The sequence below is a fragment of the Ascidiella aspersa genome, chromosome 3 (assembly GCF_963924565.1).
Source record: "Ascidiella aspersa chromosome 3, kaAscAspe10.2, whole genome shotgun sequence".
NCBI classification, from domain to species: Eukaryota; Metazoa; Chordata; class Ascidiacea; order Phlebobranchia; family Ascidiidae; genus Ascidiella; species Ascidiella aspersa.
The window spans coordinates 28,566,248-28,592,189 of NC_139449.1; the positions used below are offsets into that span (position 1 = coordinate 28,566,248).

Below are 25,942 nucleotides of genomic sequence, written 5' to 3' on the forward strand. Positions count from 1 at the left end.
TCTCTGCTGCCACCAATAACACCTGTACGTTACGTTTCGTGCAATAGTTGGCAACCTTTCCTAGTCATGGGCCACAATAAATTTAGCACAATCTCGACTGGTCGTAACAAATTCGCAACGATTTTGTTATTAAAACGTGTGGTTTTAAGGCCTATTATTACAATTTATTTGATTTTGATGGCTTGTGATAAAAACAAAATACAAGAAAAGATTTACTGATAATAATAAACATTTCTTAACATTAATGAGATATTTAATGACATTTTCCGCATGAAAGTTTGTTAAGGTTCAGTTACATCATGTCATTTTTGCATAGTTTAAGCCTTTTCTGCGAATATCGCAAACTGCTGCAGGACTGCACAGTTTGCAAAACGGAATGGTTTTCGGCTATCGTAGTTTACCGGCCCCCGGTCCCAGGTTACCGACACCCCTGGTCCCATTTCTTAGAATTCTACAATCTTCTCGTGTAAACTTCATTGTGCGATAATCACAAGAGGACCACCGCAGTACGTGATATATAAATCTTTCTAGATTTCTCATATTATCTCTACCCATTTGTTTAGTGTGCGCCACACTTTGTGTAACAGGGTAAACATCGTTGGGACGTAAGGCGTTACAAAGCATATTCACAAATAGCCTGTAACTCAAGGTCGTATATCGTTGGTTGCATTGGCAATTTTGGTTTATCAAGAATTCCAGACTGATCGTTTCCCTGTAGGTATTTGTAAATTAATGGTTAGACATTAATCGATAGAAAGGCGGCAGTTCGACTACGTGACAAAAGGCATGTACTCAGGGTAGCACGACGCGCCAGCCAGCCACATTTGTCGCTCATTTGTGTTTAAGGGTCGAATGTGATATAACTGATGTTTGAAGTTACGCCAGAGACATGGTAGGTTATAGGTGTAGGCTGGAATGTGTCATTTTAGGTAGCCGTTAGACAGAAAGGTTAAACACCTCAACGTCGTGTATATGAAACTTTGTGCTTCAGCGTATGTTTCGATTAATAGGCTACGTCCTATCAATACTAATAACCACTTCTTCAAATGTGCGCTGTGTAAGAATACAGCTAAGTTATAAAGGAACGCGGTTTCGTGGGTGTATAAAATCACAGAAAAACTAAAATTTGTTTAGATGTGAGCAGATTTAAAAAGGGAACGCGTCATTGAACCTAAAATATAAAGCACAGCAACATCTGTAGTGTCTATCTATAACCGCAGGAGTTGTTTGACATGTGCTTTGCAATCTAATTTAATTCCGTACACGAGTAACATTAGAAAATTGCATAGGGCCATCAGGCGGGCAAAAGTTCCATAGCATTATGTTGCTAACGGGGTCCACAACATTAACTCAAATAACAGTTGCTATCGGCGCGTATCGCTTTAACGCTGCAACAGTTGTGACTATAGGTTACCGCAGGGTTGCACAATTAGTGCCCGTAAAATATCACGTTAGCGGTTTGCAAACGAACTTATAACTTTATGTATACAGCTGCCCTACGCCGTCGACAACCTGACTGTTGCACTACGAACAGGTTAGAGCAGCGTTCCACGATTACTGCTTATCGCGTTCTATCACGTTAGTTAGTGGTTTGCCTGCGAATTTGAAACTATATATAAATATGTATTCAGCTGCCCTACGCCGTCGATAACTTGAGTGGGGAAGACCTCGGCGCGCTGCTCGGCGAGCTGGTCGACAAGCGCTGGAGCAACGGCGCCGTGCACCAGTTCTCTGTCCACGATCAGCTCATTTTCGAAGTCCGCGTGTCGCGCACAGACCAGCAGCCGGGCAACGGTAGGGTCCTTTTCGCCGGAAAATCACCGGCCTGGACAGTGCTGCTCGAGAGCATATTGCGCCGGGGTTTTCGCGCCTCGTACGCGGAGCTGTCGCGCGGCAAGCTGCGCGACACTTACGACGCGACGCCGCCGCAGGTGTTCGCCGCCTTCGTCATGATACAGTTCGAGGTGGTGCGACGAGTGACGAGGGAGGATCGATTCAGGTGGGTTACTGTGTTGGTCAGTGCTAGATTAACAGTATATAATGTGCTTCGTGCGAACTTTCTGTTTTTAGTATTACTGTGCTTGTAAAACAATCTATTCAGCCCAAACGGCTCATGCATATTATACATTTACTCTGTAGTATAACGTTTTTTTTATAATACTACTTTTAACGTTTTTAAGAGGTATCTAGATAAACATGAGTTCTGACGTTATTGTTCTGCTCAGCTAAAGCTATGTCTAATCTCTAACATAATGTGAAACTGTATTATAAATTGGTATATTTTACGGCCAACGAAACGGGTTAGCGAACACGCTACATGTAGTGTAAATCGTTTGGTGTTTTTTAAGACAACTGGCCTTACGTGGGCTTTACGCATTTTAAACTTCCCATTACGAAACCTGCGTTGTTTTTGTCCGGTTGTTATTGTGCTACCTGTCTAAACTTTTCTACATATACTGTACATACTATTACAAAATGATGGACGCTTCGTCAAAAACAAAACATTTAAAAAATGAAATGGAATCCAAATGTGAATGTCTGATCGCTAACTAATAGCCAACTGATTACCGAGGCTTTCAGTACAGTCAGAGACAACGCAGTATTCGAGATGTATAAGTTCGTAAGGTATTTTCGAATTCCTATAGTTTACATTTTATTCCGATAACGCTTCTCGATATTTTAATTAAACCGTTTTGCAACCCGATCCGATACCAAATGACGTCACCACTATGGACTAGTAAAACTTAGCTGTGCAAACGTAATGTTTTTAGAGTCGTTAAACCAAAAGTTGCTTTAGTGCTAGAGAACCTTGTTACCTTTGGTTCGTAATATATTATTAACAAAAAATAATTTAAGGAGAAAAAGTTGCATTTGATTCTAAACCGTGGCTAAAATGTACCGTTCAATAAGTAGCGGATCGATACCGATATCAGACGCGAACCGATTGGTCGTACTTGTTATTTTATTCACCACCTGAACTTTGTATTACCTCTAGTGTTTTTTCAAGAGTCGCCTGTATTAAAACTGTAGCAGTGATCCGGGCTTGTTGTAAAAACGCGTTTATCAAATTCCCTGCAAATCAACCTGAAATATGTTTGCGTCAATGGCCCACTTCCGCTTTCTCATATGGCGTAGCTTCGTTTTGCAAAAGTGTAAGGCGTTTACATTTTGGCCGAATTGTGTTTGACTTCTACTGTCTGTCTTATGTAAAGAGAAACACATATGTATTCTACAACTTTTACGCTGCATTAAACGGATACTGGGTACAACTTACGCTGTGTTTGGTGGCTGCTGTGGCTCTGCGCGGCCAGGCTTATTTGAAGTCATTTAAGCTAATTTAAGAAAATTTAACTTGCCGTCCCGCAAAACTAATACACATTTGGTCTTCACAAGCTCAATGACTCAGTCAAACAAATGCAACAGCCAACTGATTAATTAATTATTTTGGCGCCTTTGTTCACGCCAGTAGCCTATTCACGAAGTTACCTAATCAGGCTTCTTAATATAATTTGTTAAACAGCATACAAACGTTTACCATATAATTTTTATGTACTCTCTAACTGAATACGTGCAGCTGCAATTCAAGCACGCTCTTTGCCTTTAAGGTTTCCGTCTCGAGCCCAAGTAAGTGAAGCGGTGAGAAGAGCCCTCCAGGTCGATCGCAAGGACGTCTACAAAAACCTGATTGGAGTTTTCGAGGGCAATCAAAGAGTCGAAAGCTGCCAGATGATACAGGCATCGTTATACTGACGCTCGATTGTAGCAAGCAGCCTACACACATTTTAGTATATTGCGCACGCGACCTGAAGCAGTGACACGACCTCAGAGAAGTTCATTGAAGAGTTTCTTTTGTAAACAAAACCATTGAGGATTATTTTACTTGTATAGCCTGTTGCATTAACTGGCAACACTAAAATTGGTATAGACCGATGTATCACTATGGGTGTAATAGGTTCTCAAATTTGTATATTTTTTCAAGTTTGCGGTATATTTGAAGTATTCAGCTCTGTGTCTATTTACTGTGTCTGCTTTACTCTGTGCCTCTGTGCTTTGCGCTGTATGTCGCAATTTATGAGAATAACACCTTGCAATGTAACTTTTCGTTGGCCTACTGTTTATCTAATGTGCTCCTTTACCCGAATATACACAATAGTAAAGTCGATGAATATTCCAAAAGCGATAAATACCCTACACTACAGCCTCGGCAGAGTCGTGCGTTTTATCTCAATAAATCATATAATAAATCACTGCTCCGATGTGTGATTACTATTTGTAATAAATAAAACAAAAGCGCAACGAAATCGCGAAATAAGTACAAACAACGCAAACAAAAACAACAATTTGGCAAGAAATATTGTAAGTGCATTTTCTGACCACCGATGTTTTTATCCATGCCTAAAATACGCTTATTCATATCTCTTTTGTAAGCGAAAATAAAGTATTACAGTTTTCTTCAAGTTTTTGTGTTTTTGTCCGCAATAAAAATCGCTTGGCAACTTTAATGAAAATGCTGTCAGTGATGTAACGCAAGTCAAACGCTGTTAACGACGTCATTCGTAATAAGGGGGTGGCGATGGCATCCTTTGCTGTGCGAAATGGGGGGGCATTATTCCGTTCGGTCCACCGGGTCTCATTCCGTTTGGCATCATATACCTGTGAAACAGAAAAAAATAATTTAAACTTCGCGTTGTAAAACGTTTCACGAAGGACTTTCGAAGAAAAATTGTGAAAGTGTACAACAAGGCGTCGTCTCCTAGGTTGTACATTGTACGTATGTTACATTGGTTCCATGGTCGCAAACAATAAGATCAACACGTTCAAATCGGTAAAAATTCAGAATATATTAGTGTTTAACTTGATATGGCAAACGTGTGGCTCTTTGATGGGTATCATGTTTAACGCTCGTCCGTATTCCTGTTTGGCTTATGTTTGCTTGATAAAAATACAAGATAGGCAACAGTTTCACGATTTGACCAGTTCACATTATTTTACTCGGAAAAGCGAGAGGATCAACCTTAATATGTTTTCCAAGACCGCATAGATCAGTGATTATATTTTTTAGCAGTACAATGGTTATAATTCTTACCTCGGTCCCATCGACCTTGGCATTGTCCTCATTTGCATTGGTGGCCTCATCTTGTTGTCGTTTCCTGGGCACAAAAAAAAATAACACATTAGTTTTACAGAAGTTAGCAAGACAAACAGAGGTTATGTAAGTAGTTGGTTCACTGAATACGACCATAACTTACTTCTGTCCCATTCGCTAGGCCCGTCGTAAGCCGAGTTCCAATATCCGTTACGCCCCGGAGCGCCTTGTACAGGAAGAGAAGTTTGAAATTAGAAAGTAGCGTTAAAGAACAAATTATATGTTTTATCTCATTATACCCTAACATCAGATTAAAAACATATTAAAATTAATAAATTTAGACTAGAAGTTAGATTTTCTTTATGCTTTTACAATTTTGAAATGTTATTTTCTTTTAATTTATTTTTTTCGTTATTGTTATTAGTTCATTTATAACTTTTTTATATTTTTTTATTTTTTTATTCTATACCGATTAACAATTAAACAGTTTAACTGTAGTCTTACCTTGCGGCAGAGTCATGTAGGGGTTTCGAATCTGGTTGGGGTTGAACGGGGGTCTATTGCCTTGCGGTGGGGGCATTCCCCTGGGGGCGAACGCCCCGTAAAGCGGGGTCCGGCGACGGACCGGTTGGGCCATAATTGGCAGACTTCCTGGCGGCATACCCATGGGCGGCCCACCCTGGGGGTGCGGCTGCATCATCATGGGTCCGTTTGGGTGGGGCATCAACCTGGGGTCGAACCCAGGACCCGGGGGACCCCGCTCCATGCTGATGGTTCGCTGCATCGGCATTCCATGTACTACGAGAAATAGCAAAAAAATATTTTTTATCGACAGTTTTATTATGGTTCTCTCTGTTAACAATGGAAGTATGGAGGATTTGGCTTAGAAAGCGTGATTCGTTGCAAGTTTTTAACGAAATTATAAGGACGGATTGGCATCTTTTAAATTCTCTTATTATTAAACTATCAAAATGTGAATATTACGAGATAAGTATGAAGCACATGATTCCAATCTGCATAAGTATGCACGGTAAAGAAAAACAGACCTAGATTTATTTTAAACGAAGGTTTGCAGCAGTCAAACAAATACCATTAATCTGCCATTAAGGCAAGTCAAAACAAAGCAGCATATAAATCAAACCTGTGTCCAACAGTACAAACCTGGCAGCGACTGTGGCCCACCATCAGGCAGAAACCTGCTGGGTGAAACGCTCTCCGGTCGTCGCATGCTCACGGCCCTCCTGGCCCCCCTGGGGTGTCGCATCGAGTCGCGACCCCCCAAGTCCGCGTCGAGCGATGTGGGTCGCTGATTTTGCTGCATCTGTACGAAAAAATACCATGATTGTCAGGCGTGGATAATTTTTTGCCTGGCCTTGCAGGTGTAATTCCTTTGACCGTTTATCACTTGTGCAAGTTGGACATTTACCAGTGGTAATCTACATTTTCGTGTATGTGTCAAAATGGTCTATGAATACATTTTGTTGAGAGTACAGCTAAAATTTTATCATCTAATTTATTAGATTTAGCATGATTAAAAAACAAAAGAAAGGCAAAGAAAGGAGTCACTTTTTAACCGGCCAAAAATGTGTATTAGAAGTATAAATTACTTTTAACCAACACTGTCCTTAAAGCCGAAAACCGACTAGTAATTAACCCAATTAACGTATACAACACCAGACGTTTTGAACCGAGTGTTTAGCAAGCCAAATCCCACTGCCAATGGTTTCTTACAAAAAAACGTCCCCCATCGTAGCCAAAGCAAACGAAAACAATCAATCTAAACGTATAGGCTCACCCTTTTCACCCTTCCCACTGAGATGGTGGAGGCCGAGATAACAGTCGAGGCGTCGTCCTCAAGAAAGCTGGGCGGCGGTCGCGGCTTTCGCTTCTTAAGGGCGCTCTTCAGCGGCGGCATCTCGCTGGATACGACGCTCACCGAGTCACTGGCGCCGCCGTCCGTGAAGATGGCGCTTTCGGCGCCGGCCGACTTGGCATCGTCGTCGTCGAACGTCTTTACCGAGCTTGCGTCCGTCTGCGTGACTATGTCCGTGTCGACGCGCGAAATCGTGTCGAGGTCGTCCGTCGTCGCTTCGGACGGAGCCGGCGCCCCGGCGGCCGATTGCTGTTTCTGTTGCTGTTGCGTCCGGGGTCGGGCGCCGCTGATCACTGCCACAGTTGGCTCTTTACCCTCTGTGAAAACAGATTTGGTTATAGACTGGCGCCTATAGGTTTATGGTTTAAGTATGGCCTAGAATCGAGATTAGGTTTACACACAACAGCGTGCGAATTGGGCTTTGATGCATATAGTGAATCTAAAAAAAGTCGCGTTTTCAAATTGATTTAATTTCATTCTCTTTAACTAGAAAACTGTCATTACATTACGGTAGATGGCAAACTATATAATTGTTTTTGTAGTATGTCTCGTAATTTTATCGGATTTTCTTACCAGACATAACAGAATTTGGTAAATGTGTACGTTAAACATACGAAATTAAATCCGCTACTTCCAAGTGTGATTTAATATAATATTATATTTCTTTTTTAAAATATTTCCAACAATTATACCTTTCGAAGTGTTCCTTGATTCCGGCTTTTGTCGGTCGCTGTCCACTGACGTTCTCACGCTTTTATTCGCATTGCCGTCCGTGGACCCGCTTCTTTCCGCGGTTCCGTCTTTGTCCGACGATCCGCCTTTCGCTTTCTGGGCCTTGCGCCGACGACGCTCCTTCGCCTGTAGACGAGTTACTTGGGCGTTTAATAATGCATGTTCCAACGGCCCAACTACATTGTTGAGTGATGACAAGTCAAGACTGACCTAACGTTCGTGGCAAGACTAAATGACCGAAAATGGTGGCGTACTTAAAAACACTGGACATTTTAGTGTAGACAAGCTTTCGCAAACCGTGCTTCATCAGACCAAAGAAGGAAGCACAAAAATACAAATAGTAAAAATATATAGTACCATACAATTTTTACTTTTTAAGTAAGACGAATATTAAGCAAAACTAACCACCCCTTGAATTTCCAAATATGGCGGCACAAGCTCATAGCTTATAAGACACATACAATAATATTCAAATACATTTACAAACTAGCACAAAAAAATTGGGCATATTTATAGACTGAGTTTGCCATCTTTGCACAATTCTTTCAATAAATATTTCTTCAGTCAAGCGGCCTATGTGTTAAGCTTCCGAAGAGTTAATCCCTATGCGGAGCAGCACACGGTAAAAGGGTCGACTTTATCACTTACCATTTTCTGTCGTTGCTTGCGCTCCATCTCTTTCTTGAACTTGTTGTTCTTGCGCCTCTTGTGGACGAATCCTATGATGAAGAGCACAGCAAGGAGGAAGAGAACTCCTCCCACCACACCCCCGATCACGATGTTGTTGCTGCTTCCTCCCAAAAGGTGCGGTTTCACCTTGCCTTCAAAGAGAAAGTATAATTTGAAGTATGGTTCTTCAGTCTTGTATAGCTGCTTAACTCAAGAGCAAATTTTACCTCTTTTATTTATGCAAAATTGTTTCGATAACAAAACTAAACTAGCCATAGAAATCAAAAAGTAGCATAACTTGTTCCGACGGATTGAATAAACCTAAATACACCGAAAAGGTGATTAACGGATTTCGTTTTCATTTTTACTTGTTTCTTGTTTTTATTGCTTATAGTAATTGCATATCTAGTACTTGTTTACTGTTTTTATTGCTTATAATAGACTAATTGCATATCTAGTATATCTTTATTTCTATTTGCTATAAAACTATTTATTTATTTGCCTAGATAAACTATATATATACCAAATAGCTATATGTTTGCATATCGTATCGGAGAATTTCTTCTATTGGTCGCACTTACAATACAGAACGTTCATTGTGCCGTAGGTGGCTGTACCCTTTCCTTTGGGACACTTGTAGCATTTATCCTTTCCCGCCTCGTGTTGGTAATAATCGATCGGACAGAAGTGGCAGATATTATCCTTCCAGAATGTTCCCATTGGACATTTTGCTACAAAACAAAATATAAAGTAGTGTTACCGACGAAAAATCTTGTAGCTTGGAACTCAGGCATTCTTTGTCACGTGATAAGTTAGTTTTATAAAAATGAGGCCGGATAAATAACTCATCACGCAGTTAACGAAGGTCGCATTCGAGCAAAAATGGGGTTTACCGCTCTGTCTAATTTGTTCTTTCGAAATTACTAGGCATTATATTTTGTTAAGTAAGTCAAGCTATAAGAGCAAACCAAAAAAGATTGTTTCTTACTGATGACCGCAATACTAATAAACTATAGGCCCAACAACCTCGCAATTAAGTAATGGAGTGTTGGATACATGTCTATGTATCAGTGTTGTAATGACTTGTCATTGACTTGACTTAAGTGCACTTAAGTCACTTTTTTCAAAAGACTTGACTTGACCCGAATAACTTGACTTGACTTAAGTCTTTTGGACAAATGACTTGACGTGGACTTAGGTCATTTGTCAAATATCTTGGGAATAAATTAAGGGTTTTTCAATAAAACGTATCTCAAGTTTTGAAAATTAAACAATTTTATTGCTGTTTATTGCGTCTGTGTTATTTTTTAGGTAAATTGTTGCTTATATTCGGACGAGTTTACCAAGTTTAATGGTTTAACAGTTTATTTTTATGTCAGTGACAATTGACTTGATCTCATAATGGCTTGAATGAGACTTGGGCAACCGATGACTTGGACTGGGACTTTACTTGTTATTTTTGCAAAAGGCTTCACTTGGACTTAAGTCATTTTGAAATGACTTGTTTACAAAACTGCTATGTATATCGTTCGCTTTGATCAGTCCCTTCTTAACAAACGTACAAAGACGAAACCTTACCACAGCCCTTTTCGTCAGTGATGTAACCCGGCTCGCAAATCACAAGCGGTTTCGAGATGCTGTTGGCGTCGTCCAGAGCCGCTGCCTTGTACTCCTTCTCATCTGTGCCCAGCGCCTGCAGCTTGCCTTGAGCGACCATGTCCACAACTTCAATGGACCCCCGCTTGACCAGGCGTCTCGCATCCTTCGTCGACGTGAGGCTTTTCAGGTCGGCCAGGTCGACCTAAAATCGCCCCAAAAGCCATTACTGACAGGATTCGATTTAAGGGTTCGCTTTGGTAAGATTTTTTATAAAACTTTTTTAATGACCGGTAAGAATTTGTAGAATAATTTTTAGAAAGTGTTAAAAAAATAACCGTGGTTCCTAAAACTGCTGTATTACATAAATTGGCTATATTTCGAGAGACCGTTGGCCCTTAAAACGCCGAAAAAAAAACACGGATTTTATCATACATTTTGCTCTCGTTATTGATGAGGTATGTAAAAAAACATGATATAGTTTTTAAACAAACAAAAGGTTTAAAAAATACAAATTTGCGGCAATTGCCGATTTTAATTTACTTATTTTTCATTTTGACAGTAAATTCGTAAAAAAGGTGTTAAAAATTGCTTATTTGACAGCTTGGAAGACTTGCTGATTTTCGTTTCGCAGCTTAAACAAATTCATTTCGCAAATAAAAATGTTCTTCTGGAACACAATTTTACAGAAACATTAAAAAATAACCCACATTTATAACATCGACTCACCGTGACGGTGACGTTCAGCTCTTTCTGCTCGGTGCACTCCAGGTAGATCTTGCTCTTGTGGTTGTTGCAGAAACTCAGTCGCTCGAGGCGCCGCTTGCAGCTGGAATGCTTTTTGAGCGCAACGCCGAACGACTCCCTCCTGGTGTCGTAGAACTTGGCCGAAGGTTGACAGGGACAAGGGTAGCTGAGGTGCACGTCCTGTCGTACGTTGCCCACGATCGGCCCTGGTCAGAAAAAGAAGCGTTGGGTTAGGCCAGCGGTTCCCAAACTGGGGCCGTACAGCAGTTTTTGGGGTTCGCAAGGAGAATTAATGGGCTTCAGCGAATGGTTTTAAACATTAGACTGTCTTAAACATTATTAGTCTTTAATTATGCTTTATTATTCGATAATATAGTGCATTTTATGATGTCAATTCGTAAAGGATATAATATGCTGTACTACCTGCTATCAGCGAATCGTTCGCATTAGTTAGAAAGCTGTTACATTCGAAAGAATTGTGGAAAGCACTAGTCTACTACAAGAAACATGGGTCAACTGACCCTTGAACTTTTGTAGGGCCGCGAAATATCAAAATAATTGCAAAGGGTCCACCAGGCGAAATTTTTAGAAAAGTTTGGGAACCGCTGGGTTAGGCAGAGGTTTATTGGTCCGGCCGACTATTATCATCACACTCCAGACAAGGGGAGTGCGACAATATCGGTTCGGAACCGATATCCGATGCCAACTGGTATTATCGGAATCGTGCGATGCTATAGGGTGGTAAAGCAAATTTTGGGATAACAACGTAAAACAAATAATTCTTCTATTTGCTTGTTTGAGCTTGGTTAGGACGTCATTTCGTATCGGATCTTTCGTGATACTTTTTGTCCAAAATATCGGGTATCGGTATCGGAATAAATCGTCAAGTATCGGGCATTCCTACTTCCGGCCCTCAAAAAAACGAACATGCAAACATTACTTGGCTGCTAATTTTGTGCGTGCCCTACCCTTACGATTCTATGAGTTATATACGCCTGAAAAAACAATGTTTAAGTTTTAAACCGAAAAATTCACAAAAATGTCCTTGAGACAAAATTTTACTGGAAAGTTCTTCACTCAATTCTCCCCAAAAAATACCAGCAAATTTATTTAAAAAAACTCATTTGACGCGTATACACCTGGACAAATCAGTTCAGATATAAAGTCATTTAACATCCCCGGACAAACCATAATTGGAGATTTCCCATTCATTTTAAAAATGCTTAAGACCTTTTAAAAAATCACTTGAAATTTTTTGAGCGGATACACTAAACATTTACAATCGAATGTCGCGCACTGCTTACTCTGGCAAACTTGGTCGTTGATGAAGGGCAGCCACTCGGCAACGTCGGTGAACTTATTGTGTAGACACTTAATGTAGGGGTCGGCCAACGTGAGCATAAAGCCCTTGTTGCAGGTGATCAGGCACTTCTGCACACCTTCCAGCTGGTCCGTGGTACACACCAGCTTGCTGTTGGTGGGCTGGTACGGCATATTGCACTGAGTGGCTGCGACAGAAAGATATAGAATATCCCAGCTTTTTCATGTAGTCTAAGTCAATGAGTGTTAAAATCCGGACAGATAACGGTGTAATACATCCTTAACTTAAGTCAGGGTATTTGAAAGCTATACGACTACGAAGAAAAACACAAACAGCGCCGTACCGAAATATACATTTTATATGTCTAAAATCGAATAGATAAACAATGGAAATTGCGTTACAAAGAAATCTAACCACATATAGCTACATTAAATTTATATTTCTTTTTAAACATGGGTAAAATGTATCAGAACGCTAAGTTGCATGTAAAGGGTTTTAAGTGCATTTCATCTAGAATTTTCATTGTTCTTTTCTATTTTATATGTAACTTATTTAGACTGATTCCATTTTAAACAAAATTAGAAAACCCATAACCTTGTAAAATTAACCACATTTTTTCGCATGGCTTGGGTAATAACTTATGCCACCAATTTTCTTTGTTTTTCTCTGACAACCCTTTTGAAATGGTTATTGCCAAAGTGGACACGAGGCAGCGTCTTCGGGACAACAATTCGTGTCCTTTAAACCAGTGTTTCTTAATCAGGTGAATCGATCACCCCAGGGTGAATACAATTTTTGCAGGGGTAGACCAACCAAAAGGGGTGAGAATAAGGGTGAACCGTCAGAAATGGATAATAGAGCGAGCAGGGCGGATATTCCGGGTGTGCTGTTATATATATACACGAGATAGTTTTATCATATCATGAGACAACGGTAAGCCAAATATGGAGATTATGTTACTAGGGGTGAACAAAACTAAAAAAGTTTAAGAAGCACTGCTTTAAACAAAACCTAATCACTGTTTTCCAATGCCACAGAACATCGAAAAGTAAAGACATCACGTACTGTTCTCGACGACTGCTACGGTGAAAGCACAGACGGCGGAGTTGCCTGATTTGTCGGTGCCCAAGTACTTGACCTCGTAGATGCCGTTCATCAACTGCCCGGGCTCGTGTGTTTTCGTTATATCCACTGGCTGGCCGGAGTTGTCCTCGAACACGGGATTTTCCCAGTAGACGAAAACAGACTTCTCGCTGTAGGCTTCAACGTTGATGTCGCGCGGACACTTGATCAGCTTTGGCGGCGTTATGTCTGAGGTAAAAACATTTGAAATTACAGAGAAACATGCCATAGCAAACCAAAAAAGAATGCGAGGAAAAACAAGATATGTCCCGAAAATCAATTCTCGACCCATATAATTACAGAGTCGGATTTTTGGAGTTGAGATTGCACCAATAATAGCCTTTCGATTGTACTTTGATAGATTAGTTTTTTTTTGTTATAGATTTCAGTTAGTTATTGTGTCAGTTTTACATATACGAATAGATAAAGCTAAGACGAATGTAAAAAAAAAAAAAACAGACAAATGACAACTAAAAATTTACATACCTATGAATAATTACGCCAACGTTTAAAAATGCTTTTTTTCTATTTTACGTTGTTTTATTAGCTATTTTCCTTTCAGGCACCCCTAAGCGCGATAGAACTGGATATTCGTTCAATGTTCTGTACATTGAGGCTAAGAAACGGCGATTTAAAAAAAAGACTTCCTGAACAACTCAATAGAGTTACTGGTTAATCAAGTCAGATTAATAAAACACCAGCAACAAGCCAGTAAACTCACCCTTAACCACAAGCGATATCACGCAGGTGGCGGTCTTTCCGAAGAAGTCCGTAGCTTGAAAGTGGATGATGTGGTTTCCCAGCTTTGCCTTGACGTAGGCGACCGGCTTGTTGTCGTCATCGACAGCTGTGACGTTGAGTGGCTTCCCCGCGCCGTCGACCGCTTTCAGGTTCAGTTTGGGGAGGGAGGGCACGACCTTGAGAAACGAACTGTCGTCTGGAAGTTGTGCTTGGAAGGCGGTTGTCGTCGCTGGTGGACAGTTGGTGAACTTGGGCAACGGGAGGCCTGACAGAGTAAAGTTATTTCTTAATTTCCTCATATGGTAAAACTTGAAACAGACAATTATTTAACCATTGCTTTTTTTACAACGTTCTTTTTTGTTCCATGTGTCATAGTTACGTGAAACAATTTGGCTTTAATCTTGAGTTTCTCGCTTAAGTATCTGTGTAAACCAACGAAAAACTGGAAAATAGCTTTAAAGAAAAAGCAAGACGTAACATGTTTGACCACAATTTTATTTTTGAGCATAACGGTTTTTTATTTTATTTTTTGTCCTTAAAAACTGTTCTACTCTTTTTGACTCATTGAAGCTTACAGGTCGCCGTCTGGCCAAAATCAACATTGACGTCATTTGTTCGGTTCGCATTTCAGCGCAGCCTGCTTTTTATCCCCTCTCGCGTAATACATTCATCTTTCTCCGCCAACTTTCGATCAAACTTACCCTCTACGATGAGCGAAACGACACACTTGGCCGATTGACCGAACTGGTCAGTTGCTCGAAAGTGGACGATGTGCTTTCCCTCTACCGCCTCCACGTGGTCGACCGCGTTCTCCCCGTCGTCCACAGCCGTGACGTTGATGGGCCGACCTTCGGCGTCCACAGCGGTCAGGTTCAGGGTCCGGACCACCAGGAACGAGCTGTCCCGAGGAAGGCGCCGGGTGATGGTTTCGGTGGCGGGAGGACAATTGGTGAACTCCGGGCTGGGCATTGCTGAGAGAAGAGGACATTGAAATTTGGTTTAAAAGCAAGTTGTATGATAATACGAAATTTACAACCAAGCTCATACACGACTAACAAAAACGACAACCAAGCCCAAATTATTATAATACGATATACAACCAGGCTCTTACACTATAAATACAACTAAAGCCATTTAACGTTAAAGCTTAACTACATTAACTAGGGGTGTCTCACGATTCGTTCCGATGACAAACGACGTCATTGCTATGCTTAACCAAGTAAACTGGATGAAATTGAGATTGTAAAATGTCATTTGTATTTTGGTTTTACGGTAAACTCTACTCTCAGCAGCTTGTATCATCTATAGTTAATGTAAAGATCATATTAACTGAAAATGATACAATCTCGTATCGAAACGTCTTAATCAGGATGATGTCGATCGACTTGACCTTTTTTGACCTTGTAATTAATTATCAAACTTCATTACAGATCCGTGCATAGTGTACCCAAAATTAACTTTGATAGCTTGATACCTGTGGTTGTTTCAACGACAGCCGTGGTGGTAGTGGCGGTGGAAGTGGTGGTTTCTTGAATGGTAGCGGTTGTCGCATTTGTAGTTGCCTAAAAATGCAAATAAATTACCAAATATTTAAAACATGTTGTTTTTTTGTGAGTGGAGAACAGTTAAGTGCCGCAATTATTTTAAACTTAGTCGTACGAAGATTCGGCATTTTTCATTGGTTTCCAATTGAATAAACAATAAATTGTTCTCCAAGCTGTTGCAGGCTTGGTACTGAGTATGTTAAAGTTCTATTAAGTCCAGGTGAAGTGAAGGAAGCTGGACTGTTAGAACAAAAAATAACTTTGTTCAGCACACTTCGCCTGGGAGCTATTTAATCCTTTTAGGTTTATTGTAGCACACGCAACGTACAGGAGCTACGGTTGAAACAGTCGTTGTGATTTTGTCCGCCCACGGTTGAGTGGTGCTCGCCGTTGTCGTGGCAACCGTTGTCGAAACGATGGTGGAAGTGAAACGCGCCGCTTCCTCCTCTGAAAATAAAAAATAATAATGAATAAAGATGTAGTATACATATGAAGGCCTAGATCATTTACGTGAAAATCATAAAAAAGGCAACTGATTTTTTTCTGTTTAAGCCACGCTGTACGCTTGGTCACAATAGTGACTCGATTAAAACATTGGATTAAATAGATATTACTGAATGACCAGTCTCGTGGTAAATAGTGCAGTGGTGATTTAAAAGACAATGCGGAATACATTGTTGTGTTTTGGTGCAACCACCTATATTAACTTTGTCGCGGAATCTTGTTTTTCCCAACAAAAAAAATATATGGTAGTTTTGCAATGCCTCACCCGTAACGCATCTCCTGAGGTCGTTGGCCAGCACAAGGTTGTCCGGACACAAGCAAACGTAGTCGCCGTCGTTGGGAATGCATATGTGACTACATCCGTGGATCCGGGGCTGACAGGGACTCACGTGACCTGCGTCGGTTAAGAAAAAGGTTATCACCATTATCCTTCACTGAAACTATGCGACCAGACAGACTCTTTAAAATTTACTATATTTCACACGCATCTTGTGAACAATGTAGGTCGCTAAATAAAATTTAGAGAATAAAAGTTGAATTCAAATTATTAGATTTTGTAAATTATTATCTATATCGCTATAGAGCTAGAATGGTAATATTACGAAAAAAAGTTGTCGTCTATTGACAGTATAAACCAGCCGTTCCCAAACTGGGGTCCGTACAGAAGTTTGGCAATTACAAGCTTTAAATGTACAGCAATGATTGTAATTCGATAATAAAGCTTTCTTGGGTTTATAGTATTCTTTTATTTTTATGATTCGCGAAATATCAAAATAATTGCAAAGGCTCCACAGCGCAATTTTTTTAAAAAAGTTTTGGGAACCGCTGGTATAAACCAATACACTCTAAAGCAGTTTGATTTTTTTAAAGTTAGGTCAAACAAGTGACGCGAGTACACCATTTTGCCATATCCTTATTGGTGGCTATCGCAACATTATGCATAGGGAAAAAATATTTGATGAAAATAAAAGTATTTTTGGTCCACCTAACAGACTTTAATCGAACATCCCAACTTTTTGACCTTATACCTAGAAACTTGTATTCGTTTTGTACGTAGAGCTGCGAGGGTTTGATGAGTCCCTTCATCAGCACTTCAGTCGTGTCCTCAAGGCTGTCATAACCACGGATCTGCATCACTGTACCGTTCCTCCAATCGCTGAACACCAGCGATTTGCTGGCGTCGATTTTCCCGAGTCCGTACAGGTAGCCTGCTGTTCCTGTGAGGTCAATCTGGTCGAGCAGTCCGGCGTCATCTGAAAGGAAGGGGAGCGCTGGTTAATTTTTTGTCCTGCTGAAATGCGGCGTTTGCCTCACGTAAAAAAGAACTTTCGGAATAATAAGATGGAAAAAGATATTAGAAATGTAAGTAAAGCAAAAATCCGTATAATGCAGACAAAGCAAGTTATTTCAATTGCTGAATGGTTTACCAATGTTAATGTTAAGGTTAGACACTTCATAAAGATGTTGAAAATGTATAATAAATTCATTCGAATTAAGATATACTGACGATGACTTTGTTGGTGAAATATGTATATTTATCTTTTTAACATCTTTAAGCGTCGGTCCTGAATACCAGCATTGCTAGATTATTCTGCTGTTACTTAGCAGGAGTTGAGGTCGAAAGTTGTTTTGCAAGTGTTAAGGTAATTTCAAATATCACATACTCAGTGCAACAACTTAATTTAACACAGTATTTTGATATAAATGGTAAAGTCGATTTCCAAGTTTACAAAAAAGTAAAATATAACGGCGTTACTCACTTCCAGATGTAGCCGATCGGATGCTCATAGTTCCGTTATCGGCGATGTAAAGCTTTCTGGACTTTTGGTCCATGAAGAGTCCGTTGGGAATCAAGAGGTCGTTATAGATGAGCGGGCGTGGGTCTTGTCCGCCCATTTTTGCCCCGGCCAGCATCGGCAGTTTTCCCCACTCGGTCCAGTACATCATCCTAAAGGCCAAATAGTTTAAGGTTACAGTTCGGACTTGTTTTTAACAAGACAGTTATGAAGAAATATTTTCTACAGCACATATATTTGCACCATACTATCATAATATATATTTAGAGTCTCATAGAAAGAGAAAAACAAACCTTTAAATCCGTGTCTGAATTATTTTTATAGATAGGAAGGATTAAGGTCTTAATTTCTCAAATTGATGGAAGATTTGACTTCAATTCTTTCCAAAAAATGGAAATGTTAACTGCGCTATCGCCAAAAGAACAGAGTTGGGGGACGTGAACTCTTGGATTTTGGTGAAAAAAGGTAAGAGTATCAATTCTACGCGAACAAGATAAAACTACACACTTTCTTTATGCTTAGCTTAGTCAGTTTTGTATACAAACAAATGTCTGTCTCACCCCGTGGGTGGGTCCAGTGTAATGGCTCTTGGTCTGTCCAACTGGGTGAGGACGGTGGCGTGTAGCATCGACTTAAGGTCCATGACCTCTATCGTGCCCTTTATGACGTCAGTCCAGTAAAGAAGGCGGTTGTCGGGGTCAAGGGTCATGCTGTCCACCTGGCCTGAAGAACGAGGTTGGACACTATTATTTTTAGTCACGTAGGTCTGCATTGAGAAAAGTTAGTTGTCGCTTGGCGGGCATATAAATAACGAGGACTGTTGTGTTAATCTTGTTTATGAATTTATTTTATTTTTTTAGTAGGGGATTGTTTCTCGTAATTTAAATAGGCATTTGTAAAACTAATATGAGGAAATCAGTATGTTGCTTGCTAAAATTCGTGCCTAACCTATAGATAAGAAGCACCAATCGTATATGATTTAAATTGTATTGCATATGAATGGTCCTTATTAAAAACGTATTTGAATATAGCACTAAAATAGGCTGATTAAAATGTGACAGTTTAATTTCCTAAGAGGGAAATGTAAAATGACGAAATACTTTCAAAATTTATAACCTTTATCAGCTGACTTTCATCCACAAAAGCCTAGAGCCTAAAAAAATTTAGTTGAACCAAAAACTATACAGTTACCACAAAGGTGTGCCTTTAGTTTGAACTTACCGATATCCTTGTAAACGCTTTCGATGCGATTCGGGTTCGCGGTGCCCAGCGCTCTCCTGCTCACGTGACCTCTGCCGTTGTCGGCCCAGTAAATGTAGCGGGCCAGGGGGTCAAAGGTCACGGCCACTATGTCGCTGAGCTGATCGAAGGTCTTCATCACAACGTAGATCTTCTCCATGGGGTCCGGAGGAGAGAGACTCTTCATGACGATGCGGTTGCCATCAGCAACGAGAATGAACGAGTCAGGAGCTGTGCGAAAAAAAGATGAAGCAAACCAAGGTATGCGATATGTTTAGTGTATGCTAAATACATTCAATTTATTGTTTTTTCTCATACAAACAGTTTTGCGAAAATATTAACTTCCGAAGGCAAATCTCTATCGTATTGGCAATTTTATAACACTGAAGTACTACCGATAATAGAAAATAAAAATACGGATTTCAAACAGTAATTAAAATATGTTTAAGATTAATGCTTTTACGTTTAACAAACTTCACAACATCCACCGGGTTATACAATTGCGTAACACTTCAATTTTTAAAACTCTTTGGCATTTTTGCTTATAGTTACGTCACTAGAATAGTGTAATAATAAGATGCTGTTTTAGAAAAAAAAAGGTTTTCGAAACTTCTATACGTTAGCGCAGTTCTGTTTCGGACTAATGTATGAGCTACACTTACGGACGCAGTTCCAGTTGTTGTTTTCCGACTGTACGGTTCCACTCTGATCCGAGCAGAGGCAAATGTAGTCGGTGGCGTCGGTCGAAACGCAAATGTCGTTGCACTGGTTCTCCTTCATGCAAGCCGTGGACGCTGCTCGACAAACGAATCGATTAATGGATATCCAAGGCTTCGAGTACAAAACTCGGAAAGTGGCATAATTTGGGATGTTCAGGAAGTTTATAGGCTTCAAATTAAGCAGTATAATAAATTGAATCGTTTAAATATTGTGCTGTACTTTTGTTCTGTGGTGCCTAAACATACAAGTTGTACAAATTCAGGTTTATTTTATTTTGTGCTACTTAATAACATAAAAAGTGAAAAGTAACTTTACCTAATTACCAATTTCAATTTCTATTCGACCGTATTACGAAAATCAAACTGATTAGACGACTGAAAGTAAATTATAAGACGTTGCCAAATGCGACTACGGTAAAAAGATTACATACTATACGAGCAAACGGACAAGAAACAAGCACATACCAATATCTGGTACAATGGTCGAGGCGTACGCGATGCCGGTCGGTTTCTGAACTCCCACGATAACAGCAGAAGCGTCCTGACCTCTCGTTCCCACCTCGTAGATGCCGCCCAGCTCCCAGTCGGTCATGTACAGTTTGTTCTGGTTTATCGTAAGACCGAAGGGAAGCTGAAGGTAAGATAGAAATAGTTGATTGAAACGTAAACCTTATTAAAACATTTTTGATTCCGAAAAGTTTTCGAAAAGCACTGCTTTTTGTTTACATCGAATATTGATTTATTTTTTCAAGAATTCGCATTTTTTGTTTAAAAAGCTTTCTACCCGAATCTGCTTCTATATTTATTCAAGAGTTAAACGTTTCAATTTTAGGTTAAAATTTTTTCGTTATCGTTATAGTTAGCTATGGCGAAAAAGGTAAACACGAGTGAAATTATGAAACCACAGCTGCAGGTAGTTTTTATTCACAAATTACAGTTTAAAGATGATCATTGATGTTACTGAACACGTTTCAAAATCTCAAAATTGATCAAACTTCTTTAAAAAGTAGCAAACCTACATCAGCATCCAAACTCAAAGGCGACAAACCAAATAGTTACCTCCAATTCTACGTCTACCAACTCCAGCTCCTCGCTGGTCTCCATCAAAGTGTCGTAGGCGGTCAGTGTCGGGCTCTGCTGGTACACGATGGTGCCGTTGGCCTGCAGTAGCGCCCCCTTGCGGTGCGCGTCGGTGATGTAGAGGTAGCGGTTGCGGAACGCCAAGCCGTTCGGGTTCTCGACTGCGATGTCCAGCTTCTTCGCGTTCTGTCCGTCCAAATCGAGACGGACGATCTTCGGATGGCTTCCCCAATCCGACACGTACAGGTTTCTGACCAACATAAGCTGGTTAATCGTTTATACTTTGTGTGGGAGATAAACAAGAGTTTAGGGTTAAAATCCTGAGTTCTAATGTATATACAAGGCGATTGGCATGGGTGTCTACTTGTCCGGCAGGGGTAATCCAGAAGTTTTGCTTGTGGTGTGTGTGAGGAGAGAAGAGGACGTCAAAATTTTGCTTTAAAACTTAATGTTAAAAAGTTATGTCTACGTGACGTAAAACAGTAAACTTATGACCACCATACAGTGAGTTTATTTTGTTTATGGTCTCGCCCACCGTAAATCCGCCCTGTTGGCCGGGGCCTTACTAAACCTATTTGACATTTTATAATGGCAATAAGGTACTAATACAAATATTTTAAAACTCTGATGAGTCTCGCCCTCGAGTGTTGTTAAAGCGAAGTTGATGTTTACGTTTTGATTTGATGAGTTTTTTTTTAATATAGCAAGAATTTAGTGCGTTGTGTTGTCCACGTATTGTTATCACATATTGGTTATCACAAAATGTAAATGCAGAACTTTAAAAAGCTTAAATTGTATTGCTTATAATCTGATATTCACCCGGCTACTAAGTCTATCACTATGTCACGTGGCTTGCTGAATCCAGATGACGTCAGAATCTTTCGCTTGGTGACGTCACGAAGGTCGACGAGTTCGATGCGATGGTAGGCGACTCCTCCGGGCGCGTAGCCAATGTTGGTAAAGTACAGGTGCCGGTTGATCCAGTCAATACAAATACCTGAAAGCATGAGTATGTTATATACGTTCTACTGCTCGTATTATAGTTATCATGAACTGAAACCAACTTGCACACTTACGTATGACGTCGCATTATTGTCTCACACAATGTTTGTAAATTCATTTAATTTTGAGGTAAAGCGAATAAACAAAATTACACTTTCCATTGCATTATAAGTCGGTTAGAGACAGCAAAGACATTTTTACAAGCATTTGCTTTTATAAACGATAATATTCTTTTTTAAGCGATAAAATCTAAGTTTAAGCTTAACTTTTATTTTATACAGGGAAAGGCTAAACTTTATTCAAATTTAGAGTTGCAACCAATATTGGAATGAATGTATTGTTGAACAAATCAAAGCACTTTTGGTATACAGACATCGGCCATAAAACATATGCTAGGGACAAAATCTATTGTTGTGTGGCAAAAATGAAACTTCAAGCCAAGACTTCAAAGACGCCACACGTTACGGAATTCAGGTGGGCAGGAGCTATATGCGGCGCCGCTTCTCGCACATAAAACGCGACACGAAGCCCTAATTCGAGCGTGTACTTTTACGAGGCCGTCGTCACACGGCCGTACGACAAGTTATCGTCGTTGTACGACATATGTGACAGCACACTGTAACGGGAAAACCGCTCTCGTATACCCACATCAGGCCGCCATTAGGGGCTAAATCGGCGAAATTGGCCGGCTTTAATTGTTATTTACGCGGGGGATGCGCCGTGACTGGGGTAATTACCCTGAACTGCGCCGCTCCGCTTGTTTATCAAGCAGGCACGTCACGAGATATGGCTTCGGCTTTGGCCTGCTGTAACGCGTATGTATACGTATGCGCGCAGTGCAACCCGATCAACCGGTTTTTCGATTTTCTCAGGCGACGCCGCGGTGGCCGCGGGCCAATTGCGTCCGATCGAGTATTTTAGGCGTTTGATAAAATTGCTGTTTAATTCGTTTCACTTACTTTTTGAACTTTTCGAAACTAAACAGTACACCAATTTAATGTTAATACTGATAAGCAGAAAACACGACAAAGCAGATCGGTATAACTGCAAATATGAATTACATATAGACTAGAGCAGAGAGTTGAAAAATTGTTGGAAAATATTGTAACATAACGGTGCTGCATTTTATGTTCGGCGGGAATTATCTTGAGTTTAATGTAGTTTGACTATTTTGGGGGGACTTTGATAGAAAGCATTAAAGTCGCGAGAAACTGATATTAGTAAGCTAGGTTGGAAGACCACTATAAGCAGTGCGGAACACAACAACCTTTGAAATGAATTCTACCACCCACCATCTACTGTTCCGATCCCGTTCTGCAGAAAAATCGCCGACGGTGAGCTGTTCATCGGCTTTCGGTAGATCGCGTTAACCGCCACATCGCTCCAGTAAACAACCTTCACGAAATCGAGGCATGCTTTAATAAACAATGTTTCGTAACGCCTGCTGCTGTTCGCCTGAGGTGACACTTTGCTTAAGCAGAAAAATTGGAAATGCCAACAGGCTGAGTATTCAAACGTTCACGTTTAGCTGAATAGGCTACATTTTCCCAGCACTTGGCAAAAATTCAACAACGTGGCACTGGTAATTAAACTAAGTTGTCAGTATCTTGCGGTTGGAAATGCTGTGTTCGATGATTGGTAATCAACGGCTATTTGAGGAGCTTTTGTGCTCGATGTTGTACTTGATGATGGGATATGTGGATAGTTGTAGTGTAGAAACTATACATACCGTTTACAAAAGTGCGATGGCGGTACAATGGTGGAAATATTTTACCTGTAAGTTGGTTGGATTGAAAAGTACACTTAAATAGTAATTTAGCTCTAAAAAAATCTTTACATAGGCTACCAGCAATCAAAAATGGACCTATAGTTCACTGCTGAAATATTTTTTAATAATAAACAACATATAGCGTGGTTCATGTTCAAGTGCATTTAAAAACGAAAATTAAGCAATACTTAACATAGGATTCTAGATAGTGGTTTAAATATCGAAGCAATAGTTACTTTTTCGATAGGGTCGAACTCGACAGCTGACGGTTGATGGGATTGAGCGAACATAGTCGGTATCCTTGACCCGCGTTCAGTCATCGACATCATCATCACGGTACCGTCGCCCAATGACGTGTACAGCAGAAAGTCTTCGGGTACTGTTGGGAAAAATACAGGCGCTTAAGTGTGCTTCGTATTTATTGCCATATAGAAGTAATTCGCAAACGGTGGGCATCGAGAAATTCCGAAGTGTGTCGAGTAACCTTTCTTTCCTTTGGAAATTAACCAGTTTATATTAATGTGCAACACGAAATTTAAAGTCGCACCATCCATTTGAAATACAAATGTTAAAATATTTGCATTTTACCTTTCCATGTGTTAAGGGCGATATTCAGGTTATGAATTGTTGATTTACACAAAGTGTGTCGCAAAATATTTTTGATTTCACTGTACCGCAAGCTAAAAAGGTTTTAAATCAGTGTTATATATAGGATTTATTGCATCCGATTTGGTTAGCTTTGGACGCTTCTCAAGAATTTTATTTTTAATTTCTAAATATTTCTTTCTTAATTTTACTTGTTGTAGAACATCTACACGATTATTAAAAAATGTTTTGTTGTCGCCTCAAGGTATGAGCCAAAATATTTCCGAAAATTATTGGTAATAACCTATATTTTAAATGACATTTTCGAAACTTCTAACCAGTATTTTAGGCAATAATTGTAGCAGTTAGTTCCTTTGACAATACGACTCCTAATTAAAAAGGCTAAACGATCAGCAGGTTAACCAAAGATAGATACAATTTAAGAGAAAATTGAGAACGCCGTAATAGGTAATGTTGAACCAAAATATTATTTTACCCAAACCGAAATATTAATTCAAAGAAACAAACGTTTGCGTGGGCAAATTAAGCATGGTCAAATTGTGTTGATTAGTCGTCGGATTAGAAAACATAAGGGCCCAAGGTGGAACAAGAAAGTCTAATAACGGGGGTCGTATGTTAATGGAACGTCCCTATTCTATTTTTGATTTGTAGATTACCGGCATCAGTGTAAAGCTGCGCAGAGAGGCTGGTTCATCCGTAGTGGTAATTTTTAACTTTGCGATATGCTTTTTACTAAACTTATATGCTTTAAGTAACTTTGGCGGTGACTCACTTTTATCGTAATGTTAAACAATTTCTTGTAAACCGACAACGTTTAGCCGCTAAGATTGGTCAATACTCGAAATGCGTTATACAGAGGAAGCTTAAGCTACTTACAGATGCAGGTTCTCCGGTCGCTTGCAAGTACAAGGCCGCTATTTGAGGGGCAGGCGCATCGGTGTTCTGTACGTGAGGTGGGAAGGCACAGGTGACTGCAATATCGCTCACCCGTCCAGCAAGCATTCGTGGCTAATCAACAGAAAAAGTCAGTCATGGACGTGGTAAAACACGACTTATCCTAAAGCACTATACAGCAGACCACTAAGCTGTAAAATTTTACACAAACCTATAAAAAAGTGGCTGCGACGTTTCAACAGTATAGAGGTAAAGATAGCGAAAGATAACCTTGGAAATGTTTTTTTCGTAATATATACGTAATTTTGATTACAGAAAGTCAGTTTATGGAGGTAAAGATAGCTGAAGATAACCTTGACAATGTTTTTTCTCGTAACATATACGTAAGATTGATTATACGTATTTTTGATTACAGAAGGTCAGCAAACTAAACGTTGAAAAGTAAGAGTCGCGTTATTATGTAGGATTACAAGAAATTTTCTGAAAAACCTGTCAGTTATAGCGATCGGCGGGCAGAAATAGTACGCTGTGCGTCAAGAAAAACCAACAAACTTACTGTCGGTGTGGTTTTGTATCTTGCCGTTCGTGATGGTTATTCCCATTGGCTTCATGCCCAGGTCCCTCACGGTCGGCCTGATGTCCTGGCCGATTTTTGTGATCGAATAAACAGTCGTGGTGTTCCATATTCTAAATGTGGGTCACCGTGGTGTTATAATAGGTGGGAAATTATTTGGTTGGCAACTTATTTAGAATTAGTTGATATACTACGCAAAGTACGACTTACCTTTCTGGCGTAATTAAAAAATGACAAAACAAACGATTTACTTGGTAAGCGGGTATATCATTATATGAAGTTAGGGTTATATTATCAGAAACCGTTTTGCAAGCTTTACATTGTTTGAA

General features: G+C 40.0%; 1 protein-coding gene across 1 annotated transcript in view; it reads right to left on the reverse strand.

Moving 5' to 3' along the window:
- Nucleotides 1–4,264: 4,264 nt before the first annotated feature.
- Nucleotides 4,265–25,942, reverse strand: part of LOC146161372 (uncharacterized) — a 28,067-nt gene continuing 6,389 nt past the window's right edge. Inside the window, exons 8-37 of the mRNA XM_083383687.1 lie at nucleotides 25,596–25,726; nucleotides 25,022–25,153; nucleotides 23,776–23,918; nucleotides 23,064–23,166; nucleotides 21,589–21,766; nucleotides 20,749–21,019; nucleotides 20,155–20,320; nucleotides 19,633–19,764; nucleotides 18,953–19,201; nucleotides 18,292–18,454; nucleotides 17,696–17,883; nucleotides 16,964–17,188; nucleotides 16,201–16,329; nucleotides 15,760–15,878; nucleotides 15,362–15,449; nucleotides 14,589–14,858; nucleotides 13,868–14,152; nucleotides 13,090–13,335; nucleotides 12,008–12,211; nucleotides 10,686–10,909; nucleotides 9,939–10,161; nucleotides 8,942–9,091; nucleotides 8,340–8,512; nucleotides 7,652–7,817; nucleotides 6,882–7,276; nucleotides 6,248–6,407; nucleotides 5,591–5,884; nucleotides 5,250–5,312; nucleotides 5,087–5,150; nucleotides 4,265–4,653 (exon numbers count right to left, since the gene is read on the reverse strand). Coding sequence (XP_083239813.1) covers nucleotides 4,551–4,653; nucleotides 5,087–5,150; nucleotides 5,250–5,312; nucleotides 5,591–5,884; nucleotides 6,248–6,407; nucleotides 6,882–7,276; nucleotides 7,652–7,817; nucleotides 8,340–8,512; nucleotides 8,942–9,091; nucleotides 9,939–10,161; nucleotides 10,686–10,909; nucleotides 12,008–12,211; nucleotides 13,090–13,335; nucleotides 13,868–14,152; nucleotides 14,589–14,858; nucleotides 15,362–15,449; nucleotides 15,760–15,878; nucleotides 16,201–16,329; nucleotides 16,964–17,188; nucleotides 17,696–17,883; nucleotides 18,292–18,454; nucleotides 18,953–19,201; nucleotides 19,633–19,764; nucleotides 20,155–20,320; nucleotides 20,749–21,019; nucleotides 21,589–21,766; nucleotides 23,064–23,166; nucleotides 23,776–23,918; nucleotides 25,022–25,153; nucleotides 25,596–25,726 — 5,437 coding nt within the window. The 3' untranslated portion in view covers nucleotides 4,265–4,550. The remainder of the gene's footprint in view (nucleotides 4,654–5,086; nucleotides 5,151–5,249; nucleotides 5,313–5,590; nucleotides 5,885–6,247; nucleotides 6,408–6,881; nucleotides 7,277–7,651; nucleotides 7,818–8,339; nucleotides 8,513–8,941; nucleotides 9,092–9,938; nucleotides 10,162–10,685; nucleotides 10,910–12,007; nucleotides 12,212–13,089; nucleotides 13,336–13,867; nucleotides 14,153–14,588; nucleotides 14,859–15,361; nucleotides 15,450–15,759; nucleotides 15,879–16,200; nucleotides 16,330–16,963; nucleotides 17,189–17,695; nucleotides 17,884–18,291; nucleotides 18,455–18,952; nucleotides 19,202–19,632; nucleotides 19,765–20,154; nucleotides 20,321–20,748; nucleotides 21,020–21,588; nucleotides 21,767–23,063; nucleotides 23,167–23,775; nucleotides 23,919–25,021; nucleotides 25,154–25,595; nucleotides 25,727–25,942) is intronic.